The 27,097-nt window shown below is 58.9% G+C and overlaps 1 protein-coding gene across 6 annotated transcripts; it reads left to right on the forward strand.

The window, feature by feature from the left end:
• The first annotated feature begins 965 nt into the window (after positions 1-965).
• On the forward strand, positions 966-27,097 carry CARD10 (caspase recruitment domain family member 10). Of its 6 annotated transcripts, XM_049115318.1 has the most exons (22): positions 1,001-1,066; positions 1,344-1,445; positions 2,286-2,537; positions 3,374-3,511; positions 5,320-5,645; positions 9,359-9,556; positions 10,498-10,653; positions 11,217-11,342; positions 12,368-12,559; positions 13,717-13,851; positions 14,163-14,278; positions 15,151-15,179; positions 15,658-15,781; positions 20,696-20,855; positions 21,258-21,369; positions 22,029-22,272; positions 22,459-22,528; positions 23,560-23,662; positions 24,962-25,120; positions 25,214-25,329; positions 25,784-25,896; positions 26,092-27,097. In XM_049115318.1, the coding sequence occupies exons 3-22, from the start codon at positions 2,303-2,305 to the stop codon at positions 26,327-26,329; spliced, it is 3,090 nt and encodes a 1,029-aa protein (XP_048971275.1). In that variant the 5' UTR covers positions 1,001-1,066; positions 1,344-1,445; positions 2,286-2,302; the 3' UTR covers positions 26,330-27,097. The 6 variants fall into 6 exon arrangements, with proteins under 6 accessions (XP_048971277.1, XP_048971274.1, XP_048971275.1 ...); XM_049115317.1 differs by lacking the exon at positions 1,344-1,445 and having other exon boundaries at positions 982-1,066; XM_049115319.1 differs by lacking the exons at positions 1,001-1,066; positions 1,344-1,445 and adding an exon at positions 1,152-1,306.

Consider the following 27,097-nt stretch of genomic DNA (forward strand, 5'->3'; position numbering starts at 1 on the left):
TTTCCTTGTCCACACCGAGCGAGGCTGCTCATTCTCCCAAGAGCGTGTTGAAGTCAACAGTTTCCGGGTTGGGACTGGGAGGTCTGCCCCTAGGCTTACCTGAGCTTCGGCTTCCTCACCTGTCCTAGGAGAGTGCCAGGCCTCCCCTCTGGGCTTGCGTGACATGTAATGAGTTCACAATCTAGCACAGGGTCAGAACTCTCTCTGTAAAGCCAGTGGGATGATTATTCACCAGCCTTCTGGGCAGGACCGCCCACTCACCTCATCCCTACCCCTGGGGGTTCTGAGTCATGGGGACTTTGGTGAGCGGGACTGATAGCTTGGAATTGGAGCAAGTTTGAGCAGGAGAGAGGAATGAAGGGCCCCTTGGGAACGTAAAGTGAGATTTCCTACCTCCAGGCCTTTGCACTGGCTGTTCCTTCTGCTGGACCGCCCTTCCCTGTCTTGCCTCTTCCTGAGTTTTAGCTTTTGATGCTCCTGGGCAGAGTTGAGGAATCCGTATTCTCACCACTGGGAGCAATTTACTCCAGGGTGGTTAGTCCAGGGCACCAAACAGCAATGCTCCAAGAGGCTGGGAAGACAAGTGGTGGCGGGTGGTGGTGGTCGTGGGAGGTGTTGTCATATAGGGCAGGGTGGACCCCCACCTCTCCAGGCTTAGCACCCACAGTATCGCCCATGCAGCATCATGTGTTTTAACTGTTTCCTCATCTGCAAAATGGGGTTAACGGGAGAAGCTGCCTCACGGGTTTGTTGATTTAAGGAGCTATATGTTCTGGAAAACGATTGTATATAATAACATTCCGTACATAATAAGCGCTCCAGACTGTTATTGTTGTCATGGAGTGCCCACTTTGTGCCAAGCACTTTACTACATAAAGTCACTTATTTAATCGTTTATTGTCTCCACTTCCCTGTCCCGCCCAGCACGATGACTCTACTGAAGGGGCAGGGCTGGGATTTGGCCCCTCCTGACCCTCCCTCCCAGCAGCCACCAGCGGCAATTTCTAATGGGCAGAGAGAGATAGTATCACATGTGCCAGTAGAGACGGGTACAGACTTTATCATGGTAAGTGACCATGAGTTTCCCTGGGGGGAGGGGGGAGTACGGACGCAGCTCTTCTCAATCTTACTTGACCTTGACCACAGAACTACTCCCAACCATTTCTGGGTTCATTCAGCCTCTCCTCCGGAGGAACGCCCTCCGGGAAATACGGGGCCTCTGGCCCCCATGTTCTTCAATGAGACTTTACGTAGGACGGGAGTTAACAGTGGTGCCCTTACAGTTCAGACTCCCATCTCTGAGAAGGTAGCCCCGACGCCTCGGTTCTTTGTTGCCCACCCAGGGGCGGCCCTGAAGCTGGAGGGAAGGTGCCAGAGCTGGCGGCCTACTGGGGGACACCGAGGCCCAAGAGGGCCAGCATCCGCTCACCTGCCCGGAGCAGGAGGTCAGAGGCCGGCTGGGCTCAGGACGGAGTGTCCCCAGGAGTGCTCCCAGGCCGGGCTCCCGCGGGTGCACTGGGCCGCTCCCAGCAGGGCCGGGAAGTGCTTCAGACCTGGGAAGCCTCTGGGGGGCCCCGGGTCCTGTAAGCGGGGGAGCCCTCGCCCCACACTTCACGGCCACGCGGCCCACGGGGCCGAGCGGGTGCGCGGGGTGCGTGGCGGGGCGCCCGCGCGTGGGGGCTCCGCGAGGCGCCGGTGCGCGCGGCGTGCTGGGGGAGGCGGCCCCGCGGGCGGCCTGCGGGCGGGAAGGTGCGCGGCGGCGCGGCCGGGGCAGCGTGCGTGGCCCGCCCCGCCCCGCCCTCCCGGAGGCCGGGCAGGTGTGGGCGGGCCGCCGGGACCCCGCTGGGCCGGGGCCGGGAGCGCCGGCGGGAAACAGGAAGCGGGGGGAGGCGCGCGGCCGGAGGGCCGGGAGGAGGGCGTGCGGGCGGACGTGCGGGCGGCTGGCGGGGCCGGACGCTGGGCCCGGGCCGCGCGATGTGGGGGGGCCCGGCCAGCCCGGGCGGCCGCGGGCACGGGGGCGGAGCTCGGGGCGCCGCGGACACCGCCCCCCTGCGCCGGCGGAGCCGCCGCCCGAGCGCGGACCCGGGAGTCCGAGGCGGCTGCGGCGTGCGGGGTGAGTCCCGGGTGCGCCCGGGTGAGCCCGGGGGTGCGTCGCGGGGCGGGGGCGGGGGCGCGGGGCGGGGGCGCCGGCCGCGAGGGGCGGCGGGTCCCGCGGCGACGCCCCGGGGGATCGGCGGCGCACCCCGCCCGGGCCCCCGCTGACCCCGCGCGCCCCTGGCCCGCAGACCCCGAGGACGCGGCCATGCCGGGCGGGGCCGAGGCCGCAGAGGCGGAGGAGGAGGCCGGCGCGGGCTCGGGGTCCGAGGCGGAGGAGGACGCGCTGTGGGAGCGGATCGAGGGCGTCCGGCACCGGCTGACCCGCGCGCTCAACCCGGCCAAGCTGACGCCGTATCTGCGCCAGTGCCGGGTCATCGACGAGCAGGACGAGGAGGAGGTGCTGAGCACCTACCGCTTCCCGTGCCGAGTCAACCGCACCGGTGAGCCCGGGGGGCGCGGGGTCGGGCCCGGCCGGGCCGAGCGCCCCCTGCCCGGGATCGGCGCGCGCAGCCCTGGCGCTGGAGGCCGGGTTCAGGCGCCACCGCCCTGCCTCCTGCGGGACCCGCGCCGCGACCCAGCGGCCGGCCGTGCGGTGCCCCCTCGGGCATCTGGGCTTTATCGGGCTTGGAGCTTCCTCCCACTTCCTGGGCCCGCTCGGGAGTGGGGAGCTGGATGTGGTTGCCAGTGCAGCCTGGTCTGGGACCTCCGGGCACCTTTCCTGTGCCTTTGATGTCTTGGGTTCTCTCTGCCCTCTCCCTCTGTGCGCCACACATTCCTCGGAGAGCCATTTTTCCTTAAGGGCTCAAGATCCGTCAAACTTCGTGAGGGTGCCTTCTCCCACAGGGTGTGTCTTTGAACTAAAGTTAGCAAAGGGATGAAGCTCTAATGGTGGAATTTCAGGCATTGACCCGTTGGAGAAATAAGAGTAGTTTGCTTTTGGGGTAGAGGGGGCTCCTGTGTGCCACTGGAAAGGCAGGGAGTATTTGCTGGCCCTGTATCTGTGTGTTGAGGGGAGGGGGCAGGCTGGGGGTTGGGGATGGGTCAAAGCACAGGTGCCACGGCAGGAGGGTCCTGGCCATCCTGGCTGTGGCAGACAGGCTCTCCCCACTGATGTGTTGAGACAGGCCCCTGTGTGTGTCACTGGTTCAAAAATCTGGGGAAATAAAAAGTCTGGGGAATGTGGGCCCTGAAGCACGGGGAGAGAAAGGGGGAGGAAGTGGCTAGGCACTGGGGGAAGCCCTGACCTTGACCCTGGGGCATCCCCTGCCACTCCTAGGGCGCCTGATGGATATCTTGCGCTGCCGTGGCAAGAGGGGATACGAGGCCTTCCTGGAAGCCCTGGAGTTCTACTACCCGGAGCACTTCACGCTGCTCACAGGCCAGGAACCTGCCCAGCGCTGCTCCATGATCCTTGGTGAGTGAGTCCACAGTAGCTGCTGGCGCCTCGGACGCCAGTGCAGAGGTTCCTTACCCCATCCCTGTTGAGAAGGCGCTTCCATTATCCCTGTTGAACAGATAGGGAAACCGAGGCGCAGAGAGACCTGAAGCAGTTTGCCCAGGTTGATACTCTGATCCATTTAGTCTGAGTTCAGAGCCTGCACGTTTATCATGGCTCTTTCCTCCTAAAATTATTTTCAGACATGTATGTGTCAGGTGTACAGAGTTTGCAGTTTCCTGTGTAAATCAGACACTCTGGACGACTTTAGAATAAAAAGATCTTTACTTTTTCGTTTAGCTCTGTTCGGCTGGTGACAGTCGGGTGAGTCCTCTTTTTTCTTTGCATTTGCACACACACGCACACTCACACACGCATGGGGCCATCCTACATGAGTTGCTCCAGTTTTCACTTTTCGTGAGAACTGATTTTAGTGATTCTTGCACATTTGGTACACTTATTTGAAATGACCGCAAATGTTTATTAGTGATGCTGTGCCATAAGTCATTTAAGAGATCCCCTGTTCCTGGACAGCCAGGTTGTTTCTAGTTTTGTAACATTTACCGATGATGCTGGGAACATCTTTGTATGTATGTGTATGTTTGTGCAAATGGAGGAGCTGATCTGGGAAGTAAAATTTTAAGTGTTAAATGAATACTTATCCCACCAGCAGTGTATAAGGGCCCATTTTGCTGTACCCTCATGAATCCTGGGGATCACTTAAAAACATTTTTGCCAGTCTGATACATCAAAAATAATATTTTAAGTTTGTACTTCATTGAGAGATGTAGTTCACAGCTTACTAGTTAGTAAACCTTGGGCAAATGACTTCTGTGCCTTAGGTTTTTTTTGTTTTTCAAGTGGTTATAATAATAATACCTACTTTATACTGTTGTCATGAAATTAAGTAAATTGTTATACTTATTTGGCAAAAAGAATGAAATCAAATGTTCATGGCTACTATTATCATTATTGTTATACCAGTGATTGATGGTGAGTTGGGGTATATTTTCCTTTGTTTGTTAACCAGTTTTGTTTTGGAACTTACCTATTAGTAGTTTTTGCCCATATTTATTTGGTTTGTTTTTTCTTATTGATTCATAGGAGCTCTTTGTATACTGGAGCTGTGAATCCTTTGTTAATATTTGTTATATTTTCTTCTGCTCTGCTCCTTACGTTTTATTTTTTTTTAAAGATTTCATTTATTTATTCATGAGAGACACACAGAGAGAGGCAGACACAGGAAGAGGGAGAAGCAGGCTCCCCATAAGGGACTTGATGTGGGACTCAATCTCGGACCCCGGGATCACGCCCTGAGCCAAAGACAGATGTTCAACCACTGAGCCACCCAGGCATCCCTGCTTCTTACATTTTAACTTTTTTGTTATAGCTTTGATTGTTTAGAAGTCTTAAACATTTTTATATGGATTTGTCCATTTTTTTCTCTTATAGCTCTTATTGACTCGTGGGAACTCTTTATATATTGTGGCTCGGAGTCCTGTTATATTTGTTATATTTTCTCCCGTTTACCTTTTAACTTCTTTTGTTACATTTTTCCCCATGTTGTTCATAAGTTAAAAAACTTTTGTATGGATTTGTCCATCTTTCTTCTTACAGGTTCTAAATTTTGTATCTTGATTAGGGAGGTTTCTTTACTCCAGAATTAGAAAACTACATTCCAGAATTGCCATGTAGTGTGTTTAAAGTCTGGGTTTTCCCGTGTAGGCTGCTCTCCCCCAGGAGTTTATCTGTTTGGCTTGACCGCTTCTCTCCCCTGTCCCTGGCAGATGAGGAGGGGCCGGAGGGCCTGACCCAGTTCCTGATGACGGAGGTGCGACGGCTGCGGGAGGCTCGCAAGAGCCAGCTGCAGAGGGAGCAGCAGCTGCAGGCTCGGGGTCGGGTGCTAGAGGAGGAGCGGGCAGGTCTGGAGCAGCGGCTGCGGGAACAGCAGCAGGCACAGGAGCGCTGCCAGAGGCTGCGGGAGGACTGGGAGGCGGGCAGCCTGGAGCTGCTGCGGCTCAAGGATGAAAACTACATGATCGCCATGCGCCTGGCACAGCTCAGCGAGGAGAAGAACTCGGCCGTGCTGCGCAGCCGGGACTTGCAGCTGGCGGTAGGTGCTGGGGGCCGAGGGCCGGGTTGGGGGGGATGTGGGCGAGGGGCAACCTCTACCACAACTGCCTGCTGTGTGGTAGCTGGTCTGTGTCCCAGAGCCACCATCTGCTGGCCGCTGTACCCTGGGGCAAGTCCCTTCTCCGGCCTGTGCCTCAGTTTCTCATCTGTAACACGGGGATGTTGGTAGCATTGACTTCATTGAGTTATGATGGTGGTTCTCAACTGGGGGTGACGTGGCCAACCGCCGGAAACACTTGGCTTTGTCTGGAAACATGTTTGGTGGTCACAATGAGGAGTGTGCTCTTGGCACCCAGCAGCCCACAGCGTGCAGGACAGCCGCCTCAGCCAAGAGTTTTCCAGCCCAAGGTAGCCCAGTGCTGAGGTGAAGAAGCAGCCCTGGTTAGTGAGGATTCCAGGAGTTTAAAACCAAGAGTTTGAGATGCATGGAGGCCTGCGCCGCTGGGCTCAGACCTGTATTGTCGTGAGCCGCCGTCGTTAAGTGTGACCGTGCGACACCCAGGTTATCCCACCGAGGCACCAGGCACCAGATTTCGTTTTGAAGCATAGACACCGAGGCTTGAGTCACGGAGGCCCTCGTCAAGGTCACAGAGCCCTTGAGCCGGGGAGCAGCCCAACCTGGCTGTGCACCACATCGGCCAGCCCTGGCGCTGGCCCCTGCCCCACGACGACACTCTTTTGCCTCCTCCCATCCAGGTGCCATCTCACCTCCTCTGGGTGGCGAGTGTGGCTGCGCCACGTACAGGCCGAGAAACGAGCCTTGCCTTCTTGGCTCCTTACTGGGACCTAGTGTGGGGGCCGAGCTGGTGTCTCGGTGCTGCAGGGAGTTGTCCAGAGGGCTTAGTGAGCCAGTGCTTGTCGAGGATTTAACGGTGCCAGCAGCACACAGGACACTCTTTCCACTGATACCATGCGAAGCCCCCTGGGGGGGGTTCTGGCTGTGATTTGCAGCCCCCTCACCCGTGAGCCTCCTGTCGCTGTGGTGCAGCAGGTATGCTGGGTACCCGCGGACGACGGGGGGCACATGAGAGGCCATAGGTACCGGTGTTGGGGTGTTTGGGGAAGAGAGTCCTGGTCGGGGGCATTGAGGCCGCTAGTTGAAGGGCTACCAGGCCTGTTTGGGAGTAGGTGGCCGATGCAAGGGTGCGAGGTGACCGTGAGGCTGTCATCTGAGCATCGGCCTGATGTTAGGTGTGAGATGGGGCTGTCGGAGGCCTGCAGACTGGCAGCAGCTTGAGCAGAGGGTGGCACTGTCACGGCTTCCTCCCTGTGCCTCTGTTGCCTTATCGTCCTCATGGGAGTTGGCGGCTGCGGCTGCTGGAACCACGGTACCTGGTGTCCAGGCTCCGTCCTCAGTGCTTGCCCCGCACCAGCTCCTTGACTTCTTTAGCGGCTCCTTTGGGGCAGGTGCGGGGGGGGGCACACTGTTAGTGCCCCGTTTCTGGATGAGGAAACAGGCCCTGAGAGGTTGGCTAGAGCATTCTCCCAGTATCCCAAGAGTGAAGGATTTCTGACTCTGCAGTCAGGACTGCTGGGGGTGGCCTAGGGTCCCCCCACTCTTCACCACATCTGCTTTTCCTGAAACATATGTGGGCTATGCTGTGAGGTTTTCCTGGAAGAAAAGGGTCTGCTACTCAGGATAGTAGGACAGTCACCAGCCCAGGGGAGTCAGGAGGGGCATGGCTTGTTTCACCTTTGGGTTGGGTCCCCTGCAGTGGCAGAAGTGTGTATGTGCCTGGGCGGGGATGGGGGGGGTGTCGTGTGTGTCTGTGTGTGTGTGTGTGTTCGTGTACAGTTGTCTGGGGTTTCCTGGGTGTGGTAGGGGCGTGAAGAACAGGAGGGGGAGGTGCCTCTGTGTGTCTGCAGGTCAGCCGCAGGTGCATGTTCTTATGACCATCCTGGGTGAGGTCACCTGCCCCCGGGCAGATAGTAACTGCTTTTCCCTGGTTTAGGGAACACAAGGTAAGGGATGAACTTCAACCAATAGATAAGATTTTCTTTAAACATAGTTAGCAGAAACTTGCCTTACTTTTTTGGAGCTTTTCTGCCAAAAAAGTAACAGAGGTGTTGCAGATGGAAATGAACGGAACAGCTGCTGATTCCTGTCTTGGCTGCTTGGGTCCCCTCTCCCCCACGGGCAGGTGTGCGGTGGCTGTGATTTAATACTGTGTTTTATAAGGTGCAAATTTAATGAGCTGTTATTTCTGAGCAACATAAACTTAAGGACCGAATGCTATAATTTTGTGCTCAGTGAGTTTGTACACCAGGATTAAATGCATCCGTGTTTCCTGGTGTTCGGGGAAGATTCCCAAGTGCCCTGTCTCTGAGCTCGTCGGGGCGCCTGCTGGCCGCGGGTCAGGCCAGAGGCCGTGGTGTGTGGCTGCAGTTCGCCGGAGAGGGTGTGACTACGCTTGCCCTTGTAACTAGCTGTCTTTCTCTGGTGGTTCACAAAGCATGTTTTGTGAGGGGAAAGGAATGTGAGAGTCATGAATTTCTTTTTGAGTCTTTTGTGGAGGAGGAGTGGAGCTGCCTGACCCAGCATCAGACCCACGTGTGTGTGTGTGTGTGTGTGTGTGTGTGCGTGTGTGTATGTGTGTGGTGTGTGTGTCTGTGTGTACGTGTGTGTATGTGTGTGGCCCTGCCTGACTGAGGGGTGTGGAGCTACAGGCCATTTCCAAGAGAGGCCAGGGCACTCGTAGGGCACCAGACGTTGGCATGCCTGTGCAGAGCACCAGAGGTCATTGTGTCCTTATCCCAACAGTGACTTCATTTTGTGGCCTGCCACCTGCAGCTGCTCTTGTCACTGCCCAGCGCCCTTGGACCCCACATGGAAAATAACTCTGGCTGAGTGTGCTTATCATCCAGCAGACTGTGTGTGCGTGTCACTCTGGGCCAGGCCGTCATGCAGCTGCCCACCTACCACCCTGGGCCAGCTTCTGACTGCATGCACTAAACTGGTGACAGGTTGGGGTTCTGGGATTTTATTTTATTTTTATTTTTTATTTTTTTTAAAGATTTTATTTATTTATTCATGAGAGACACAGAGAGAGAGGCAGAGATGTAACCAGAGGGAGAAGCAGGCTCCATGCAGGGAGCCCAATGTGGGACTCGATCCTGGGATCCTGGGATCATGCCCTGGGCCCAAGACAGATGCTCAACTGCTGAGCCAGCCACCCAGGCATCCCAGTTCAGGGATTTTATAGAAAGCTGTGAAAACAGCCACCGTCACACCCCCTGGCAGTTCTAAAGCCAGCCTGTGAGAATTTGAAGGCCTCTACCCATCTGTTGTCTTAAAGCGGGGCCCATTTTACTGGTGAGGAGATCAAGGCGCAGAGAGGGGCCGGGACTCACCCATGGTCACACTGAGTTGGAGGCGGAGCTGGGCCCAGACCCTGGCTCTCTCTGTTGCTGGTACGGTCCTCCTCCTGTGTCTCCTTGGCACTGGGCTGCATCACCTGCGCTCAATGTTGGAGCTATGGGACAGATGAGTCTGTGGGGGTCAAGTACCCCTGCCCACAAGTCCTTGAAGCAGATTCCCCTGGGACTCCCCAGCCTGTCCCTTCTTCATAGACCAGTCCGGGGAGGACTCCTGCTCGGGGAACCCTGGAGGCCACGGGAGACGGCCATGGCCTTGCTGGTGGCCCCTCCCTGGACTGTATCCCTTCTGGGGCTGATCCCTGTGTTGGGCCCCAGGTGGATCAGCTCAAGCTCAAGGTGAGCCGGCTGGAGGAGGAGTGCAGCCTGCTGCGGAGGGCCAGGGGCCCGCTCCCCGGGGCCGAGGACAAGGAGAAAGACAAGGAACCAGACAACGTGGACCTAGTGTCCGAGCTTCGGGCCGAGAACCAGCGGCTGACTGCGTCTCTGCAGGAGCTGCAGGAGGGCCTACAGCAGGTGCGCGGGGCCGTGAGGGGGTGTGTGCAGTGGGTGGGGGGGCGGGTGTCAGACAGCCTGCTGCTCGCTCATCCTCCTGAGGCCTGGAGAGTGAGGTTCTGGAGCTGGAGGCGGAATCCTGGCTGGCTCTTGTCTTAAGCTCTGAGTGGAGGGTCCTTTGTGCTGGGATCTCCCTGGGTGTTTGGTCTGGGGCCTGTGGGTGGCCCCAAGAAGTCTCTGAACTTCCTGAAACTATGCACCTGATTTTGCATGTGAGCATTTTTGTGGGGAGAGGCCTGCTGCTTCCTTCAGATTTGTAGGGGAGTCTGCAACCCTGGAAAGTTTCAGACCCCTGAAGTCTGGGTGGCCCTGGGGCTTGCCTGGTGTCCTGTGGCAGGTCAGTGGTGGGTCAATGGCAGGGTGGGCCTGCTGCCTGGCCGATGCTCTACACAGGGAGTGGGGGATGGGAGTCAGGACTCTGCTGTATTTCATAGGGTTAGGGTGCCTGGCTAGAGTGTGGGTCTCTGGGCTGCATCTCTGGCCTGTGGTCTATCTACTTGGGCCAGGCTCAGCCCCTGTGAAGATCCCTTGTTGATGTGGTTGAGGGGAGATAGGCTTTGGAAATAGCACTCATTGGCTGCCCTGGGTGGTGGGTGGGAGCCAGAGCAAGAGCTAGAGGGCCTGGTTTTTGTTTAGGAATAAAATTTGGGCCAACTTGTACAAGCACGCCCTCATCCACTTACTTCATTTCCACCCCAGATGCTCCCTGGAGGGTGCTCGGGGCTGTGGGCCGCACCCACTCTACAGATCGGGAAACGGAGGTCCAGAGAGGTCAAGGCCCTTGGCCAAGGTGGCAGAGCCAGTGGGGCGGGGCTGAGGGCTGTGAGTCCCCCTCCCTCCTGCCACAGTCACTGTGGGCCCCGGGCCTGAGGCTGAGGCAGCCTCTGAACTGTGATCCTTAGGAAGCCAGCAGGCTGGGGTCCCCAGGCTCAGAGCGCATCCTCCTGGACATCTTGGAGCATGACTGGCGGGAGGCCCAGGACAGCAGGCAGGAGCTGTGCCAGAAGCTGCATGCCGTGCAGGGGGAGCTGCAGTGGGCTGAGGAGCTGCGGGACAAGGTAGCAGCCCTCCTGACCCCTACCCTGCTCCCTGCCTTGTCTCTGCTTTGTCCCCACCTTCCTCCTGGCTAACAGCCTGGCTCCTGGAGAGGGGAGGGTGCTGGGCATCGCCATGGTGCTTTAACCCACCTGCTCGGGGCATCTGTTGTGTGCCAGGCACCATGCTAAGACATTTGCATCCATTTGTTCTCGAAAACTGAGATACACCAGCAAACAAAACAGAGCTTTCTGCCCCTGTGAAGGGTAAACTCTGGCAGGGGAGACCACAGTACTCTGTGCACATCTTCCTAAGTCAGTTACTTGATGGAGCAGAGGGTCAGCACTGTGCCGGAAGCGGAACAGCATGGTCAGGGAGGCCGAGGTTGGTCGACAGGGTGTCGTTATTAGTGTTATCCCCATTTTACAGGGTAGGCAGCTGAGGCCCAGGGAGGTGAAGTCAGTCTGTGGCCCAGGCTACCCAGCTGGGGAGGTTGAAGCTCAGGCTAAGCTGACCGGGTCCCCAGCCCTGTGGTCTGACCTGGGCACGTCCCGCCCCGCTTCACCCCACCCCGCTCTGCCCGCAGTACTTGCAGGAGATGGAGGACCTGCGGCTGAAGCATCGCACACTGCAGAAGGATTGTGACCTGTACAAGCACCGCATGGCCACGGTCCTGGCCCAGCTGGAGGAGATCGAGAAGGAGCGGGACCAGGTGAGTCTGGACGCTGGTTCTCATATGAGAAGTGGACGGGACTAGGATTGTAGCTGGAGGCTTTCATGGTGCAGGACTGGTTTGGGAGGAGCAAGTAGGCCTGCAGAAGCACAGACTTGGGCCCTTGAGTACTCAAGATCCATCAGCCTCGCCCCCCCTGAGCACACCTGCCTCACTTGAGCCCCCCGTTCAGGAAGGCTGGTCCTGGCACCTATCGTTTCTGAATCCCCTGTGCCCTCCACATCAAGGACAAGGCTGACACAGGTTGGTGCTTGCAAATATTTGCCTGTGAAGAAATTCGCCAGAGTTCTGGCTCCCTGGGTACCATGGCCTTCATCTCCTGAGGCCACAGGGCGAGCCATCTCCTGTAGGTACCCCCTTCCTTGTAGAGGGCTCTCCACGCAGGGGGATGGGCAGGAGGTTTTGTCCTGGCACCAAGTTCGAATCCCACTGGGGGAGTTGACGTCTACACATTAGAATGAGCCTCAGGAGCCCCTTGTGGGTGTGGGGAAAGTGCAGGTGACCTGGTGGTCTCGGGTGGGCCCAGGAACCTGTGCTGTCTCTGTCCCTACACTCTCACTGAGGCATTGGGTGACAGGTCCAGCTCCCAGGGACTCTGGTGTTCATGGTGGGGACAAGCACTTTGGGTGCTGTGTGCTGGGTTTGAATCTCAGCTCCTCCACTAGCTGGGATGCTGTGAGTCAAGCCCGGGGCACACGGTGGGTTGCTCTCGGGAAATAGTATGACCCTGGATTGTGCACCTCCACCGCCCCAGGTTTGAATTCCAGCTCTGTCCCTGCCGGCCAGGCTGTCTGTAAAATGAGAATAAAGAGAACTTGGAAAGTTCCACCTTGGAAAGTTCGCGTGAAGATTAAACGAGCTGATGTTTAGCACCAGGCCCGGCACCCAGGAAGCTTTTCATACCCGTTTGCCCATGGTTTTGTTGCCTGCCCCTGTCCGAGAGGGTAGAGGGCAGGACGACTGGGCCAGTGTGGCCCCTTCACCCCGCTGCCCGCTCTCCCCAGGCCATCCAGAGCCGTGACCGCATCCAGCTGCAGTATTCACAGAGCCTCATCGAGAAGGACCAGTACCGCAAGCAGGTGCGGGGCCTCGAGGCTGAGCGGGACGAGTTGCTGACCATGCTCACCAGCCTGGAGGGTGCGAAGGCCCTGCTGGAGGCACAGCTGCAACGGGTGCAGGGCGGGCCCTGCCTCAAGGTGAGCAGGGTTAGGGGAACAAGGGTGGCGGTGGGAATGCTGGGCTCCTGGCGGGAGCTCCTGGCCAGGCTGGGAATGTGCAGGACCTGGTGGGAGATGTCAGCCCGGCGGTTCCCCATGGGGAACCCTTAGCTGGGCATGGGACGATACTGGCCCTGGGAGGAAATCTGGGGGTTCTGATGGGACCCTCACCGTGGGTCAAGAATGTGCTGGTCTGGGGGAGCTCTCAGCTGGGGTTGGCTTGGTGTATCAGGGGGCAGGAAAGGGGTGCATGGGTGTCTGAGTCTGGGGTTTGCTCCTGGGGCACTAGGGGAATAGTTTGATTTTGATTTTGGTTTTTGTGGACACTTGGAGACGTCCAGCTGCACGAGGGCCTGAAAGCCTCTCAGAGACCAGCTAGTTCAATCTGCTCATTGTATGATGATAGGGCCCAGAGAGGGTCAGGGGCTGGCACAAGTTCACACAGCCAGCTGGCACCCCTTTCAACCAGATACTTGTCTTTGGACCTCTGTCAGGATCTCTGCTTTTTCCTATCTTGGGTTTGCTTAAAGATGATCCCTTGGCCCCGTGTCTGGTGCATGGAGCCTGGAGGAATAGAACAAAGGAAGCGTGCATCCTTCACTTCTCACTTCTTGAAATCCTCAGTGGCTTTTCTGCTTTTAGGTAAAGACAAAGTCCCTTATTGCCTGCGAGGCCTGAAGGGTGGGCCCCTTCCTCCCTCTAACCTTGTTCTCTGGGTCACAATGTTTTAATTCCTGGACTGTGTCTGAGTCCTGCCCGAGGGCCTTTGTGCATACCATTCCAGCTGCCCAGACCATCCTTCTCAACTTTATCTGCTCAACACCTACTTATCCTCATGTCCTCTGTCCAAACCACACTTTCTCTGGAAAGCACTGTGTTGCCCCCGGTAGGGTGGGCCGTTTGAGTGCCTTCCCCACCCTGGACACCTTCCTTCCCTCCTCCCTTGGTAGTTCGGGGTTGTTTCCTTTATCTGTCTGCTTGTTTACAGTCTGTCTGCTCTGGGCTGTGAGCTCCATGAGGGCAGGGATCCAGCTGTCTGGTTCTCTGCTGTGTCCTTGTTCCTGATATTCAGTAAATGACTGTGGCTGGCGCTTGTCCTGCCCTGCTCACCTCCACCCTCCTCCTTCCTGTCGCAGGCTTGTACCTCCTCCCATTCCCTGTGCTCCAACCTCAGCAGCACCTGGAGCCTCAGCGAGTTCCCCCCGCCACTGGGAGGCCCGGAAGCAGCTGGAGAGGCGGCTGTCATGGGGGGATCTGAGCCCCACACCTCGGTAAGATACCTGCCCTCCCCGAATGTGGCGGGTGCAGGGTGCGGATGCTGGTGCTCACTAACACGCAGTCCTGTTTCACATGCGAGCACCTGAGGTGCCCGAAGGCTGACCGCCTCATATAAGCTCTCCCAGAGCCAGCTCGGTGCTGGGCCCGGGTACCAGGAGACTTGGGACCCCCACTGCACACCCGCAGAGCCCTTCACATCCACCCGGGGCCCTAATTGGTACCTATGGAAGGGGCACAAAGTAGGCACGTTGAGGTGCAGGGGTCATGGTGGAGGTGACCCAGACCCTACTGTGGCCATTGGCAGGAGGAGGCCACAGACAGTGAGAAGGAGATCAACCGGCTCTCCATCCTGCCCTTTCCCCCAAGCGCTGGCTCCATCCTCCGCCGGCAGCGTGAGGAGGACCCTGCACCCCCTAAGAGGTAAACGGGGTGGGGAGAGAACAGTCAAGGCTCGAGGGGATGTTACTGCCACGCCTTGAAATGGCCACCTCCCAGAATCCCAGTGCCAGTGTCAGGGCCAGGCCGGCGTCTCCTTTGACTGCCTTAAATCGCTGGAGCTCTGGGGACCCAGCTTCCCAGGATTCATAATCGTGTCCTGGGTCAGGGGCTAAGCCAAGGCCAATGGGTGGAGTGGGCTGAGCCCCTGCTGAGCACTAGCCAGAGAGCCACTGGGGGGCAAGCCTCAACCATCCTAAACCTGGGGGGAGGCCTAGGTGTTGGGACTGGGGAACGTAGAGGATGTTCCAAGGGGTCTGGGACCTCAGGCTAGAAAGCAGGCCCCGTGTTCAGTTACAAGTGGCAAATACAGTCCAGAAACACCAGGCTGTGTCTACTGGTGGTAAGACCAAGGGCAGGGGGACGCATATGGTTCCCGTCCCAGTGGTGGCGAAGTACGTTGCCCTTAATGTATTCCCTTACGGGTGCCTATCCCAAGGCTGTAATCAACATGGACGTGATTGATTGGACCAAAGAGTCCACCAGGACTGGGGTGTATGAGCATGGGAGCAGACATGGGAGTGGTGAATGACAAAGGCAGAAAGTAGGGGTGAGGTGAGGGGGTAAGAGGTCAGGGGAGGCCTCCAGGAGGCGGTGGCATTCCAGGCCAGGCCAGGCCAGGGGGCATCCTAGGGGGAAGGACGTTAGCTTCTTACCCTATGAGTTTAGGGGAGCTGGTTGGCACAGCTGCCCTGGGATTGGGCCCCCCCACATGGGCTTGGGGGCTGCAGGGGGAGCGGGTAGGGGAGGGCAGAGCATGCTCTGTGCCTCAGCTCCTGTCTCCCCCGCCCCCTCAGGTCCTTCAGCAGCATGTCTGACATCACAGGTAATGGCCCTCAGGGACTCCGTGGGGTGGCCTTATCTGGGGGTGGGGGTGGCTTTCCAGCCTACCTGAGGCCTACATGGCCAGCTCTGCCCTCGGCCCTCTTTCCTGAGGCCCCACTGTGCCCTGGGCCAGGCAGGGTGGCTGTGCTTGGGAGGACCCTGGGGAGTTGGGCCTCACCGCTCACCTTGAGCCCAGGCCTGCTCCTCGTTCTCACACCTGGCTGTGCCATATGGGCTCCCCGGTCCCAGCCTGCCCTCCATCCTCTCCTGGGGAACTGAAGGGTCACTCTGGGGCTGGCCCTGGCCCAGCCCTGAGCCCAGTGGGTCTGGTGTGCCTGGGGCCTCAAACCTGCCAAGGTCCTGGGCAGTCCCTGGGCTTGAGGGGCTCACCCTTTCCCACGGGCCCTGGCTTGCCCCGATTTCTTGCTCTGGCACCCCAGAGCCTCAGTCCCCCCTCACCGCCCCCCCACCTCCCCCAGGGAGTGTGACGCTTAAGCCCTGGTCTCCTGGCCTCTCCTCATCCTCGTCCTCTGACAGCGTGTGGCCTTTGGGGAAGCCTGACGGCCTCCTGGCCAGAGGCTGTGGCCTGGATCTCCTCAACAGGTACTGTGGCTGCCTGGGGGGGTGGGGGTGGGGGTGGGGGAGGCAGATGGGGGACTTTGGGGGACAAGTGGCGGGGGGAAGCAGTGGCTAAGCCAAAGCCTCATGCAACTGTAAAATATTCAGGTTTTCAGACAGATACCTGGGATTCAAATCCCATCACTGTTTCTCATCTACTTGGTGCCCTGGGCTGGTCACTTCTCTCTCTGGGCCTCAGTTTCCTCTGCTGAAGGTGGCCTGTGATCTCTTCGGCATGGGGGTGTTTGGGGATCTAGGACTTGAGTCAGTAAAGCACCCTGCTCTGCCGGACGTGTCGGTAGGTGCTCAGTGAATGGTCATCGTTACCCGTACCTGAATGGTCATCGTTACCCGTACCGATCCTCTGCTGGCTGTTCCCCGGACTCTGAGTTCCCAGCAGGTCGGGGCCTCCCAGCAAAGTTTTGTGCTGTGGGTGGGGTGGGGCCACTGTGGGTGCCCTGCAGCTGTGCTGGCCACAAGCCCATGACAGGAGTCATGAAACAGATCGGCTCAGCTGCGCTGCAGGCGAAGCGCTCTGTCATTGTTGATTGATGAGTGACCTCCCTGGTCACTGGAGGGTCTGGGGAGGGCGGGCAATGGAGGAGGCCGTGTTGAGAATGTGGCCTTCGGACTCAGGGAGGGAGGGCAGCTGGGGAAGAGCAGAGGGCAGAGGCTGTCCAGGGAGGGCCCGGAGGGTGGCTGTGCCAGGAGGGGGAAGGGGCCGGGGCCGGGGCGGCACTGAGTCAGGCTGGCTGTGAGTCAGGCGGGAAAGTGTGGACTTTGGCTTGTACACTCCGGGAAACATGGCAAGGTTTGGCTGTGACTGCTGGCTGCCTCACAGCATTCTCCCTGTTTGGGGAGGTGGGTGTTGTTATGATTACCCCTGTTTTATAGAGGAGATTGAGGCTCAAAGGGTTAAGCCACTTGCCTGAGGTGGCACAGCTGGAAAGTGCCAGGGTGCCCGGGTCCATGGTGACCCGATCAGATTGGGATTTTGGGAGGGGCAGAGGAAGCACTGAAGGTCAGAGCTGGAATGTGGGGATGCGGGATACAGATGACAGGTCACACAAGAAATCGGGGCAGAGCAGGATGGGCCCGAAGTAGCATGGCCAGGCCCCCGCCCCCACCCTGCCCTCCGGCAGCAGGCCCAGTAGGACATTGTTTCTCCCAGTGCAGGACGTGCTTCTGGGGGAAGGGGCGGAGGCGCCTCCCTTCCTGCCTGCCTCCCTTCCTCCAGCACAGGGGTCCTGGCGGCTGTCCAGGGGGCACCGGAGCTGGAGGTTCTGGCCCAGTCCCTGCCGAGGCCCCGGGATCATAAGAGCCACCTCTGCAGTTCCTGGGGAGGAGGGAGACACGGGGTAGAACGCAGATTGGGGGGGGCAGGGATGGTGGACTGAGAGGGAAAGATGCAGATAGATGGGTGGGGAGGTGGGGAGACCCGGACTGGCGGGTGGGGTGCCGCCTGTGTGCGTCCAGGCCGCTGTTCTTGCGCAGAGCACAGTGGGAAGAAAGATATTGGGGCTCTGTCACCTGCTACAGGGAGATATTGGGCAAGTCACTACATTTCCTAGGGCCTCAGTCTCCCGCTCTGTGACATGGAGTTGTCGTAGGTTCCAGTGTCTCCATTGGAGTGCTTGGGACAGTGCCTGGCTCAGAGCGAGTGGTGACGGTAGCTCCTTGTATTGTGATTGCTGCTGCTGCTCAGTTCCCAGGGCTGGTGTTTTTAGCCCCCTCATACAGATGATGAGAAGGAGGCCTGAGGACAGTCAGGAATTTGTCACCAAGGCCGCTCGGTGGAGTCGGAGATTCCAAAGTACCTTCCTTCTCGTGAGCTACTTTCAACTCATGTTCGTGGTTCGTGTTCACTGTGTGCTGGGCCTTTGCAGCCTCCCGGTCTCCTCTGCCCTTCCAGACTCCTCAGGCCCTGGAGCAGGGCAGGGGGTGCGGGACAGTGGGTGTGCTGGGGCAGGCTGGAGGCTGAACAGACAGCCGGGCAGGTGGGGAGATAGTGAGGAAGAGCCAGAGAGTGTGCATGGGGTGCTAAGCAGGGTGAGCACTGGGAGAGGGTTGCTGGGCGAGTGTCAGGGTGGGTCTCCCTGGTAGATCACATGGACACTGAATCTCTGGCACTGACCACCTTGCCTGGAGAGGTTATTGCTCTACACTACCCACTGGCTGGGCAACCCTCCTCATGTAATAACTTTGCTGTGCCTCAGTTTCCCTCTTCTCCAACATGGAGGCTTACAGATGGTTCCTATGGGGCTGTTGGGAGGATTAAATGAGATAATTTATGTGACAGGCTTGAATCTGAGCTTCATGGGTCCCTGGCCTGGAGCAGAGCAGTCATGTGCACTGCCTGGAGGTCTTCCCACAGTGCACTGGGGTGGGGAGAACTCATCGAGGCTACACACACTGCTCAGAGTGGGCGGAGTGAAGGACTGGCCCCGTCTCCCTCTGTGACCTGCCTCCTGACTGGACACTGAGGGAAGGGGCTGGTAGGTGGGGACCCCTACCGGTCACAGGCAGGGTTGGGGTCAGTCAGGTTGTGTTGCTAGAGACCCAGGAGTCCAGAGGTTGGGACAGGCAGCCCCCGCCCCCCACTCTGTTCCTCTTTCCCCCACCCCTGTGCACTTGTCTGAAGCCTGTAGCTGAGAGGGACCCAATTGGACCTGGCCCCAGGGAGCCCCCAGGTGGACTCTTCTCCCTCTCCCGGGGGGGCGGGGAGTAGAGGCCCAGAGAAGTCACCCCGTCCCTCAGGGAGTTGGGCCAGGATGTTCTGAAGGAGGTGCTACCGGAGTCGCATGGGTGGGAAGAGCAGGAAAACCTGGGGTTTCAGGGATTGAGAGGCTGGGGTGGGGATGGTATGCCAGGGGCAAGGGGTGAGGGGCGAGCAGGTGGGACCCCGAAGGGCTGAGTGCAGGCTGCCGTCTGGGCTCTCACCTGGGGTGGCTCTGATGCTCGGTTGTCTGTGGGTTTGAAACAGGTGGGGAAAGTGTGAGCCGCAGACAGGTGACTTGTTCTGAATCACACTAGCTAACAGTAGATGTCCGAGTTTTACTGGGCCTCAGTCTTACTCCATGTTCTAAGAGCGCTCCACGTGTCATTCACCCAGCCCTCCGATGCGGGGGGTGGATGCCCCTGGGGCTGCCGGGGAGCAGAGGCTAAGCAACCAGGCCATCTGGCCCCCGCGTCCCGGCCGGTCCCACTTTGTTCAGACGCCCCTGACCGCACCCCACCGTGACAGACACCCAGGGCACATGCCCGAAGCAAAAGGATCACGAGACAATAGCTGGATTTACTTGAAGGCCGGCTGGCTTACATTTTTTTATTCCATTTTAATCAGAAATCGCGCTGACCGTGACCTTGTGAATTTCACAACCAGGGCCCAGGCCTGCAGTTGGACGTTCCCTGGAGCCCCCTGGTTCCCACCTCTACCTGCATTATCTTTACATTTGTCTGACCCTCACACCCACAGTGGGAGACTGTGACGTCATTGTCCTGCTTTATGGATGTGGGGACAGAATCAAGCAGTCAGCTCACTTGTCCAGTTAATGCTGGGGTGTGCAGCGGGACTGTTTCTCCAGCCCTGGGGCAGCATAGCCAGGCCCAGCCTCCACCCTCCCATCTCTGGCGGGGCCACATCAATGCACCGGGGCTGGGTGGGGCTGAGGTTGCCTATGAAGGCAGCGCGGATGCCTCTGGCACCCATGTCCAGTCACAGCCCTTCAGGTTTGGCTCTGTTTTGACTGAGGGAATAGGAGCCTGGAAAGGCTCCAGGAGGGTCAGAGCCCCCCCACCCCACATGGGGGCTGATTGGGTTAGAGCCCTTGTATCCTTGCCCACCCCATGCTGGCAACAGGGGGCAGTGTGGCTGTGTGGGCTGCAGTTGCCAGGGGGAGTAGGGAGGCGAGAGGACACTCGGGCTCTCCTCTTTGCTGATGCTCTGGCCAGGGGGTCACGGAAGGGAATTCCAGGCAGCTGTCTCTGAGCTGGCCACAGGGACTCACCAGTTCTGTCCAGGGGCAGGAAGAGCCCTGCTATGATGGGGATCTGGGTGCCACTTTGTTTCCTCTGCCCACAAGAGGAAGGCCAGACGCCTTCATTCTGTGCCCTCCTCAGGCTGGCTCCAGCTAGCCTTTTCTGGGAGCTGTTTCCCATGATGGTAAATTAGTTAATTAGGACAGGGAGCTTAGCATGGCGTCTGGCACATGGGGAGCACTCAGTAAGTGTCCGCTGCTGCTATTATTACTGTTGTCACTCAGTCCTTCCACACATCCTGCGTTCTGCGCTCCACACCTCTGCCTCTGCCAGCCCTTCAGCCTGGAACACCACCTCCTCTCTTGTCTATTCCTGAGGCGCCTCTGTTCGCCACCACGGCGTCGCCCTGCGGCCCCATCCTCTGGGAAGCTGCTCCCGTCTGTGCTCCCATGGCCCGCTGTGACCGTCTCTGGTCTGTGTTGTGTTCTAATGGTGACCTTCCTCCCTAAACTGTGAGCAGAATGAGCTTTTATTAGTCAGCTGCCCTGTGCCATGCACGCACTGTGTTTGGTGCTAGGATCCTGGAGCTGACCACGACAGCACGCTGGTTCTGAGGGGGTTTCTTCCGGCGAGGTACAGATGGTGTGGTCCCGCAGGAGGCCCGACCCCACCACCGGCAGGGGTCTGGGAGGGAGAGGTGGCTTTGGAACTGAGCTTTGAAGGATGAGCAGAATTTGCCAGGCAGAGATGAGGGGGAAGGGCATTTCCAGTGGCACCACAGGTGTGGTGCCCCCCCCCCCTGGGGTGGGAGTCATGGCACATTCGAGGAGGGGTGGTTTGCTGTGCTGCTTCTCCCAAGAAGGTTGAACTGAGTCAAATCCTGATTGAACTCTGATTCCCATCTCCCTTCTCCCTTCCCAGGTCTCTGGCTATCCGAGTGTCTTGCCGGAGCCCTCCGGGGGGGCCTGAGCCCCATGACAAGGGCCCAGATGGCCTGTCCTTCCTTGGGGACAGCTGGTCTGGGGCCGTGGTGCGGAGGGTGCTCTCGGGGCCGGGGTCTGCCAGGGTGGAGCCGAGAGAGGTGAGGTCCTGCTCCTCGGGTTGGGGGTGGAGCCATGCAGTAGCTGGGGTGGGACGCCCCCTGATTGGTGGGTGTAGGTCACTGGACGGAGCTTCTGGGGGTTGACCGAAGCGGAGGCAGGCTCAGAGATGACCTGTGGGTCGCCCTACCTCAACCAGCAGCGCATTAGATCTGATTGGGCTGGGGTGGGAGGTGGGGCAAGCCCACGTGGCAAAGACCAGGTGTGCCACCCTGGGCCAGGAGTCCTGTTGATGGGAGAAGGGTCTGATTGGATAGATGCCCTGTGAGACAGGGGCATCGGAATTACGGGACAGGTCATCCCCACCCAGTTTTCTGCTAGCCCCAGGGCTGTGTTGCCTGGGAAGCTCACTTCTTTCCCTGCCTGCCTGGGTCTTCTCTCAGCCACGGGCAGAGGCTGCTGGCCTGGAGGGGGCAGGCCTGGAAGGTGAGGTCCAGCAGAGAACCTTGCCCTGGAGCCAGGTGTCCACGCTCCCCTTCCTGATGGACTTCAAGGGTAAGTCTGGCCCAGGGCAGGGAGGAACTGGGGACTCCCAGTCCTAGAAGGGTGGAGCTGAGAGCCCAAGAGACAGCTCACCCAGCCCATTGTGTAGGCGGGACAGCCGAGGCAGGAGAGAGAGAAAGACACACACACACACACACACTGCTACCTGACTCTCAGCAGTGCTCTGCCCTCCCGCACTGCTGCCCCCTTGCTGCTTGTCTGTCTTCTAAATCTTTTTTTTTTTTTTTTTTTTTTTAACTTTTATTTATTTATGATAGTCACAGAGAGAGAGAGAGAGAGGCAGAGACATAGGCAGAGGGAGAAGCAGGCTCCATGCACCGGGAGCCTGATGTGGGATTCGATCCCGGGTCTCCAGGATCGCGCCCTGGGCCAAAGGCAGGCGCCAAACCGCTGCGCCACCCAGGGATCCCTGCTTGTCTGTCTTCTAGACAAGGAACACTAGACAGGAGTCCAGAGACCTGGGTTCAAGGTCTGGTTCTGTTCCTAGTAGGCTTGGTGGCCTTGGGCAGGTCCCTATCCTCTCCGGGCCTCAGACTCTTGCTTTAAGAAGGGGAACATAGCATTTTGGCAGCATAGGCCTTGAAAGGGGCCCTTCCCTGACTCTGTCCTCCTCTTGCCCTCCCTGCTGCCCCTGCCCTGCCCATGTCCAGCCTGTCAGTCCTTCCATGAGGCCCTAGATGCCTGGACAAAGGGGCTGAGCACTGAGCCCTTCTATATTCGAGCCAACCTCACCCTGCCCGAGCGCGCAGACCCTCATGCCCTGTGTGTGAAAGCCCAAGAGATCCTGCGTCTGATGGACCCGGCGTACAAGCGGCGGCAAGAGTGGTTGTGCACGCGGGTTGACCCCCTCACACTGCGAGACCTGGACCGGGGCACTGTGCCCAATTATCAAAGGTGACGCAGAACCAGGAGTCTGGGGACAGGTCACACAGGGAGCCAGGACCAGGATGGGAGATTTTTCCTCTCTTCCTGTATGGTCCCTCATGATTCTCTGCTAAAGCATAAGGGGACTGAGGGTAAGGGCTCCCTTTCTCCCTACAAATGTGTGATATGATCCCTACCCCCCACCCTACCCTGCAGAGCTCAGCAGCTCCTAGAAGTTCAGGAGAAAGGCCTACCCTCCAGCCGCCACCGAGGGTCCCGAAGTAATGTAAGTGGTGCTGGGCGGGCTGGCAACGGCTTGGGATGAGGGGCTTCTGGGAGTGGGGTCCCAAAGGTAGAGGCCAGGTTCCATTCTCTGGCGGCCCCAGGGGGAGGAGAAGAGGGAGGCCCCCACCTCGCTCCTTCCCCTGGACATGGTTGATCGTCCTCCACACGCCCGGCACACAGAGCAGTAGCCGGGCTCTCTGGCCAGGGTAGTTCAGAGGACTGAAGGAGGTAGTGGGGGCCCCATGTGCAGGAGCAGCCCTGGCCATAATAAGCACTTGACAGAATGGCAATCACACCCCCTTTGTCCAGTCCCCTGGATAAGGGCCTGGCTGGGTGAGCCTCCCCATGTCCACATGGGCAAAGTGAAGCCACGGTGCTAGAGGGATGAGGACTTGGGCTCTGGAGCCAGGTTGCCTGGGCCTGAATCCTAGCTCCACCACATGCCAGCTGGGCAACCTTGGACCAGCACCTGGCCCTCCCTTGCAGCTGTGTTTCCTCCTCTGTAAAACGGGGGGAGGTTATGTGGCCTACCTTGCGGGGTGCAGTGACTTCATGACATCTGGGGCTTAGTGCCTGTCACATTGTGGCCAGTTGACACCTGGTGGCTGTTGGTGTAATTAGGGCTGTCATTGGGGTTCTGCTTACATGAGGTCACATTGCTCATTCATTGGAAGAGGTCCCACAGCTTGTCTCTTATGTGACATTAGCTTCCTTGGATTCCTGGGCCTCAGTTTCCCCACCTGTAAAGCGCGGGGTAGACCTCAGGCACCTCTAGCTCTAACTGGCTCTGACAGGGTTGTTTCCCTGGGTTCCCTGGGCCCATAGGGATGGTTGCCCTCCCCTGCCTGCTGGGGGTGGGGTGGAATGGGGAAGCTGCACTGGGCCATGTAGGGAGGGGGCTCTCCTGCTGACCCAGGCCTTTCCATGGAGCCTGGACAGCAAGGGCAGCCGGGCCCCCTCTGCTGGGGGTCTCCTTCATCCTCTTCTCCCTGAGGTGCTCCTCCTTCAGGTGCTCCTCTTTTCCCCTCCCAGTTGAAGAAGCGAGCCCTGGACCAGCTCAGGCTGGTGAAGCCCAAGCATGTGGGAGGCTCTGCAGGGGATCCTCCAGAGCAGCTGCTGCTGGAGCCCTGCTCAGGTGAGCGCACCAGTGCAGAGGCACGTCCTGTGCTGGTCACGGTGTCCATGAGCGTGCACATTGGGGGTCCTTGGGCCGTGGTAGTCCCTTTGGCCTGAAAGAGCCTGCTATGGGGCTTCCACTGGGGAGCAGGGCATCTAGGGGCCTGAGAGACAGGCTCCCCCTAGGGAGAGATGGGCCACCGGGGTTGAGGGAGCCACATGGAGGAGGCAGATGTGTGCACATGTGCAATTGTGGGCGCTGTATGACTTTGGGGCGTGCAGTGAGCATGGGTCTGTTCTTGTCTAGAGGAGCAGGTGTAGCTGTGCTTCTCTGGTGTGTGCTGGCGGCTGCCTCGGAGACCCCTGAGTGGGTCTCTGGAGGCAGCAGGGGGAGCCCTTGGGTCAGATCAGGGAGGAGGACCTGGGGGAGCCCAGGTGAAGGAGCAGCGATTCTGAGAGGCAAGAAGATGGCAGTTAGGGAAGACTCCCTGAAAGGGAAATTGTTAGAGGTAGGGTTTTCAGGGATGAAGAGAGGTTGGTTCTAGGCAAAGGCCTGGCTGTGCAAAGGCACAGAGGTACAGCCACGTGTGATGTGTGTGCAGGGCACCAGGGCAGCAAGTGTCTTTCACACGCCAGCTCTGTCATGAATTGTGCTTGGTCCAGGGGACACCGTGGTTCCTCCCCTCAGAGCAAACTGCCTCGTGGGGCTGCTGCCTGTCAGTCAGATAATCCTATCTGTGAACATAAATACAAAGTATGACTCGTGTGCTGGAGGAGAACCTGGTGCTTTGAGGGTACATGCACGGTGTGGGGCCGGGGAAGGTAGAGCCTGGGCTCTGAAAGGAGAGTTGGGGTTATCTGGGCCAGGAGATGCTGGAGTGGGGCTGGGCCTCCCCAAGTCATGCTGAGGCCCTGTGATTGGAGGCAAGTGTTGGGGCAGAGGCTCACTATCTCTCTAGGCTCTGGCAGGGCTGGGTCACCATTATGGGGGGTGTGGGCTTCCTGAGGGTCGCAGGAGGTCACTGGCACATTGAAAGCAGAGGAGTTACAGGATCTGACTCTGGCTGCTAAGAGGAGAATGGTCTGGAGTGGGCAAGGGCGAGGTGGGGGATGGGGCCTAAGACTTCTGTAGTGGTGCCAGCCAGGAGGGGGCAGCTCTGCCTCGTGTGTGCGGGTGTGTGTGTGCGTGCGCGCCTGTGCATGAAGCAGCAGCAGCAGGACTTAGGAAGGGAGAAGAGATGGGGCGCCTGAGAAGATGGAAGAGGAGCTGGGGACCCTGTCTGCACCCTCATCTCTTCTGTACCCCACCCTGCTGTAGAGCCAGAGCGGAGCCTCAAACCCTATAGCCTGGTGCGGCCACTGCTGGTGTCTGCCCTGCGGCCTGTGGTGCTCTTGCCTGAGTGCCTGGCGCCTCGGCTCATCCGCAACCTGCTAGACCTGCCCAACTCCCGGCTGGACTTCCAAGTGTGCCCAGCAGGTGAGTCTGTGCCTGTGGAGGGGAGGGCTGGGTGGCACCTTGGAGACAGCCAGGCCCACTGGCCCTTCCTCCCTGCCTCTCACTGCTCTGTAGAAAGCCTCTCTGGGGAGGAACAGTGCTCATCATCAGCACCTGGAGCCCCCAAGGCCCAGCCTGCCACCCCTGGGCTGGGCAGCAGACTCCGTGCCATCCAGGAGTCTGTTGGGAAGGTAGGTGCTGGGGTGGGGGGCTGCCTCTCTGGGCCGAGAGCCAGAGTCTGAGTGCAGGCCTGTGCTGCTCACCTGCAGAGGTGCTAGGCTAGTCCCTGCATGTCTGTGGGCCTGTTTCCTCACCTGTGAATGGGAGGCTGGGCCAGTCATACATGGGTCACCTTTGCGGTGATTGGCTGGTCCATCCCATCTCAGATCCACTGCTACTTTGGGGGCTGGCTAGGGGCTGCCAGAGATGGGGGTGGTGGTGGGGTTAGCTCCATCCTATTGATGGCAAGCCTGAGGTTCAGAGTGGGATGTGACTGACTTCCCCACGCCTCCTGGCCATCCCTGTTGCCAAGGCTCTTGTGGAGGGGGAGACAGGCCCTGTAGGGGGCTGTGCCTGGGGCCCTGGGGGGCAGGGAGGTTCATGTCTCTGGGCCCGAGTAAAATATAGCCTCAATCTCCTGAGAAGAAGCACTGCCTGCTGGAGCTGGGCGCACGGGGTGTGCGGGAGCTAGTCCAGAACGAGATCTACCCCATTGTCATCCACGTGGAGGTGACAGAGAAGAATGTCCGGGAAGTCAGGTAAGGAAGAGGTGGGGGGTGGGACCAGCCTTTCCTCTTCTTTGGATATCTCTGTCTCTCTGTCTCTGCCATCTCCTCTTGTGTCTCTGCATCTGTCCCATTCTCTCTCTGGCTCTCCAGATCCTGGCCTGTCTCTGTGTCCCTGTCTGTCCTTGCCCCATGCTCTGACTACTGCCCATCCGCTCTCTCCGGCAGGGGTCTGCTGGGCCGGCCGGGCTGCCGGGACTCAGAGCTGCTGCGGCAGTGCCACCGCTCGGAGCAGGTGCTCTGGGGGCTGCCCTGCTCCTGGGTGCAGGTGCCAGCGCATGCGTGGGGCCACTCTGAGGAGCTGGCCAAAGTGGTGCGTGGCCGCATCCTGCAGGAGCAGGCCCGCCTCGTGTGGGTGGAGCGTGGCAGCTGCATCGGAGGTGGTGGCAGCAGCAGCGAGGCCTGAGGAGACCCTTCTGATGCCTTTGGCCACTTTGTGCACCTCAGAAGCCATCGGCGGCAGTGGGGGGACCCCGGTGTCTGCAGCAGAGCTGGGTCCTCCCCGTCCTGAGCCTTCCTAGACCCTTGGACTCCCATGGCTTTGGGCTGCCCCCACCCGAGCGAATTTCTGGGAGCCCTGGGGGTGGAGTCCCCACCACCCCTCTACTTGCTGCTCTGGGCCTTTTGTGGGTCCCTGTGTCTCCGTGATTCTACTCGCGGGCCCCACGCACATGTCTGCATCCTCGCCCTTACTGCTCACCAGGAGCATCTGAGCTCTCACTCCTGTGCACAGGTTTACACACCTGGGTTCTCACGGCAGGCACATGAGGTCTCCTGGGTTCTCAGGCCCTTCTGTTCAAGGAACCCCGAGCCCGTCGCCCCCGGCCCACTCACGTTTCTTGTGTATACCTCCACACGTGTGCCCCGTGGCTTCCCTGGCCCACTGTGGCCCTCATGTCTTCTTGTCATGTGTGTGTCTGTGGTTCTCTCCTGTGTAGCTGTCTTACCCGGCCCCGGGATGACACCGGGCATTCACTCTTGTGTGTTCCCCGGGGAGCACACTGAGGACGATGTTCTCACAGCGCCATCTCCCTGCAGTGACTTGCTTCTCAGCGGGACTGGAGGGGGAAAGGCCGGCTGCTCTGTCACCAGAATGTACGGCTCGTTGATTTTTAATGGGCCTTCTTCACTCAGAATCTGCACATTATGGAACATTAAACATTTTGTCATAGAA

Source organism: Canis lupus, chromosome 10, assembly GCF_003254725.2.
Source record: "Canis lupus dingo isolate Sandy chromosome 10, ASM325472v2, whole genome shotgun sequence".
In the NCBI taxonomy this organism is placed as follows: Eukaryota; Metazoa; Chordata; class Mammalia; order Carnivora; family Canidae; genus Canis; species Canis lupus.

Excerpts from the sequence above, each read along its gene's own strand:
- CARD10 (XM_025460691.3), top strand. The coding sequence starts at position 1,975 with ATGTGGGGGGGCCCGGCCAGCCCGGGCGGCCGCGGGCACGGGGGCGGA. Across the intron at positions 10,654-11,216 it reads CTGAGGAGCTGCGGGACAAG|TACTTGCAGGAGATGGAGGA; the intron begins GTAGCAGCCCTC and ends CTCTGCCCGCAG. Across the intron at positions 22,529-23,559 it reads ACCGAGGGTCCCGAAGTAAT|TTGAAGAAGCGAGCCCTGGA; the intron begins GTAAGTGGTGCT and ends TTCCCCTCCCAG.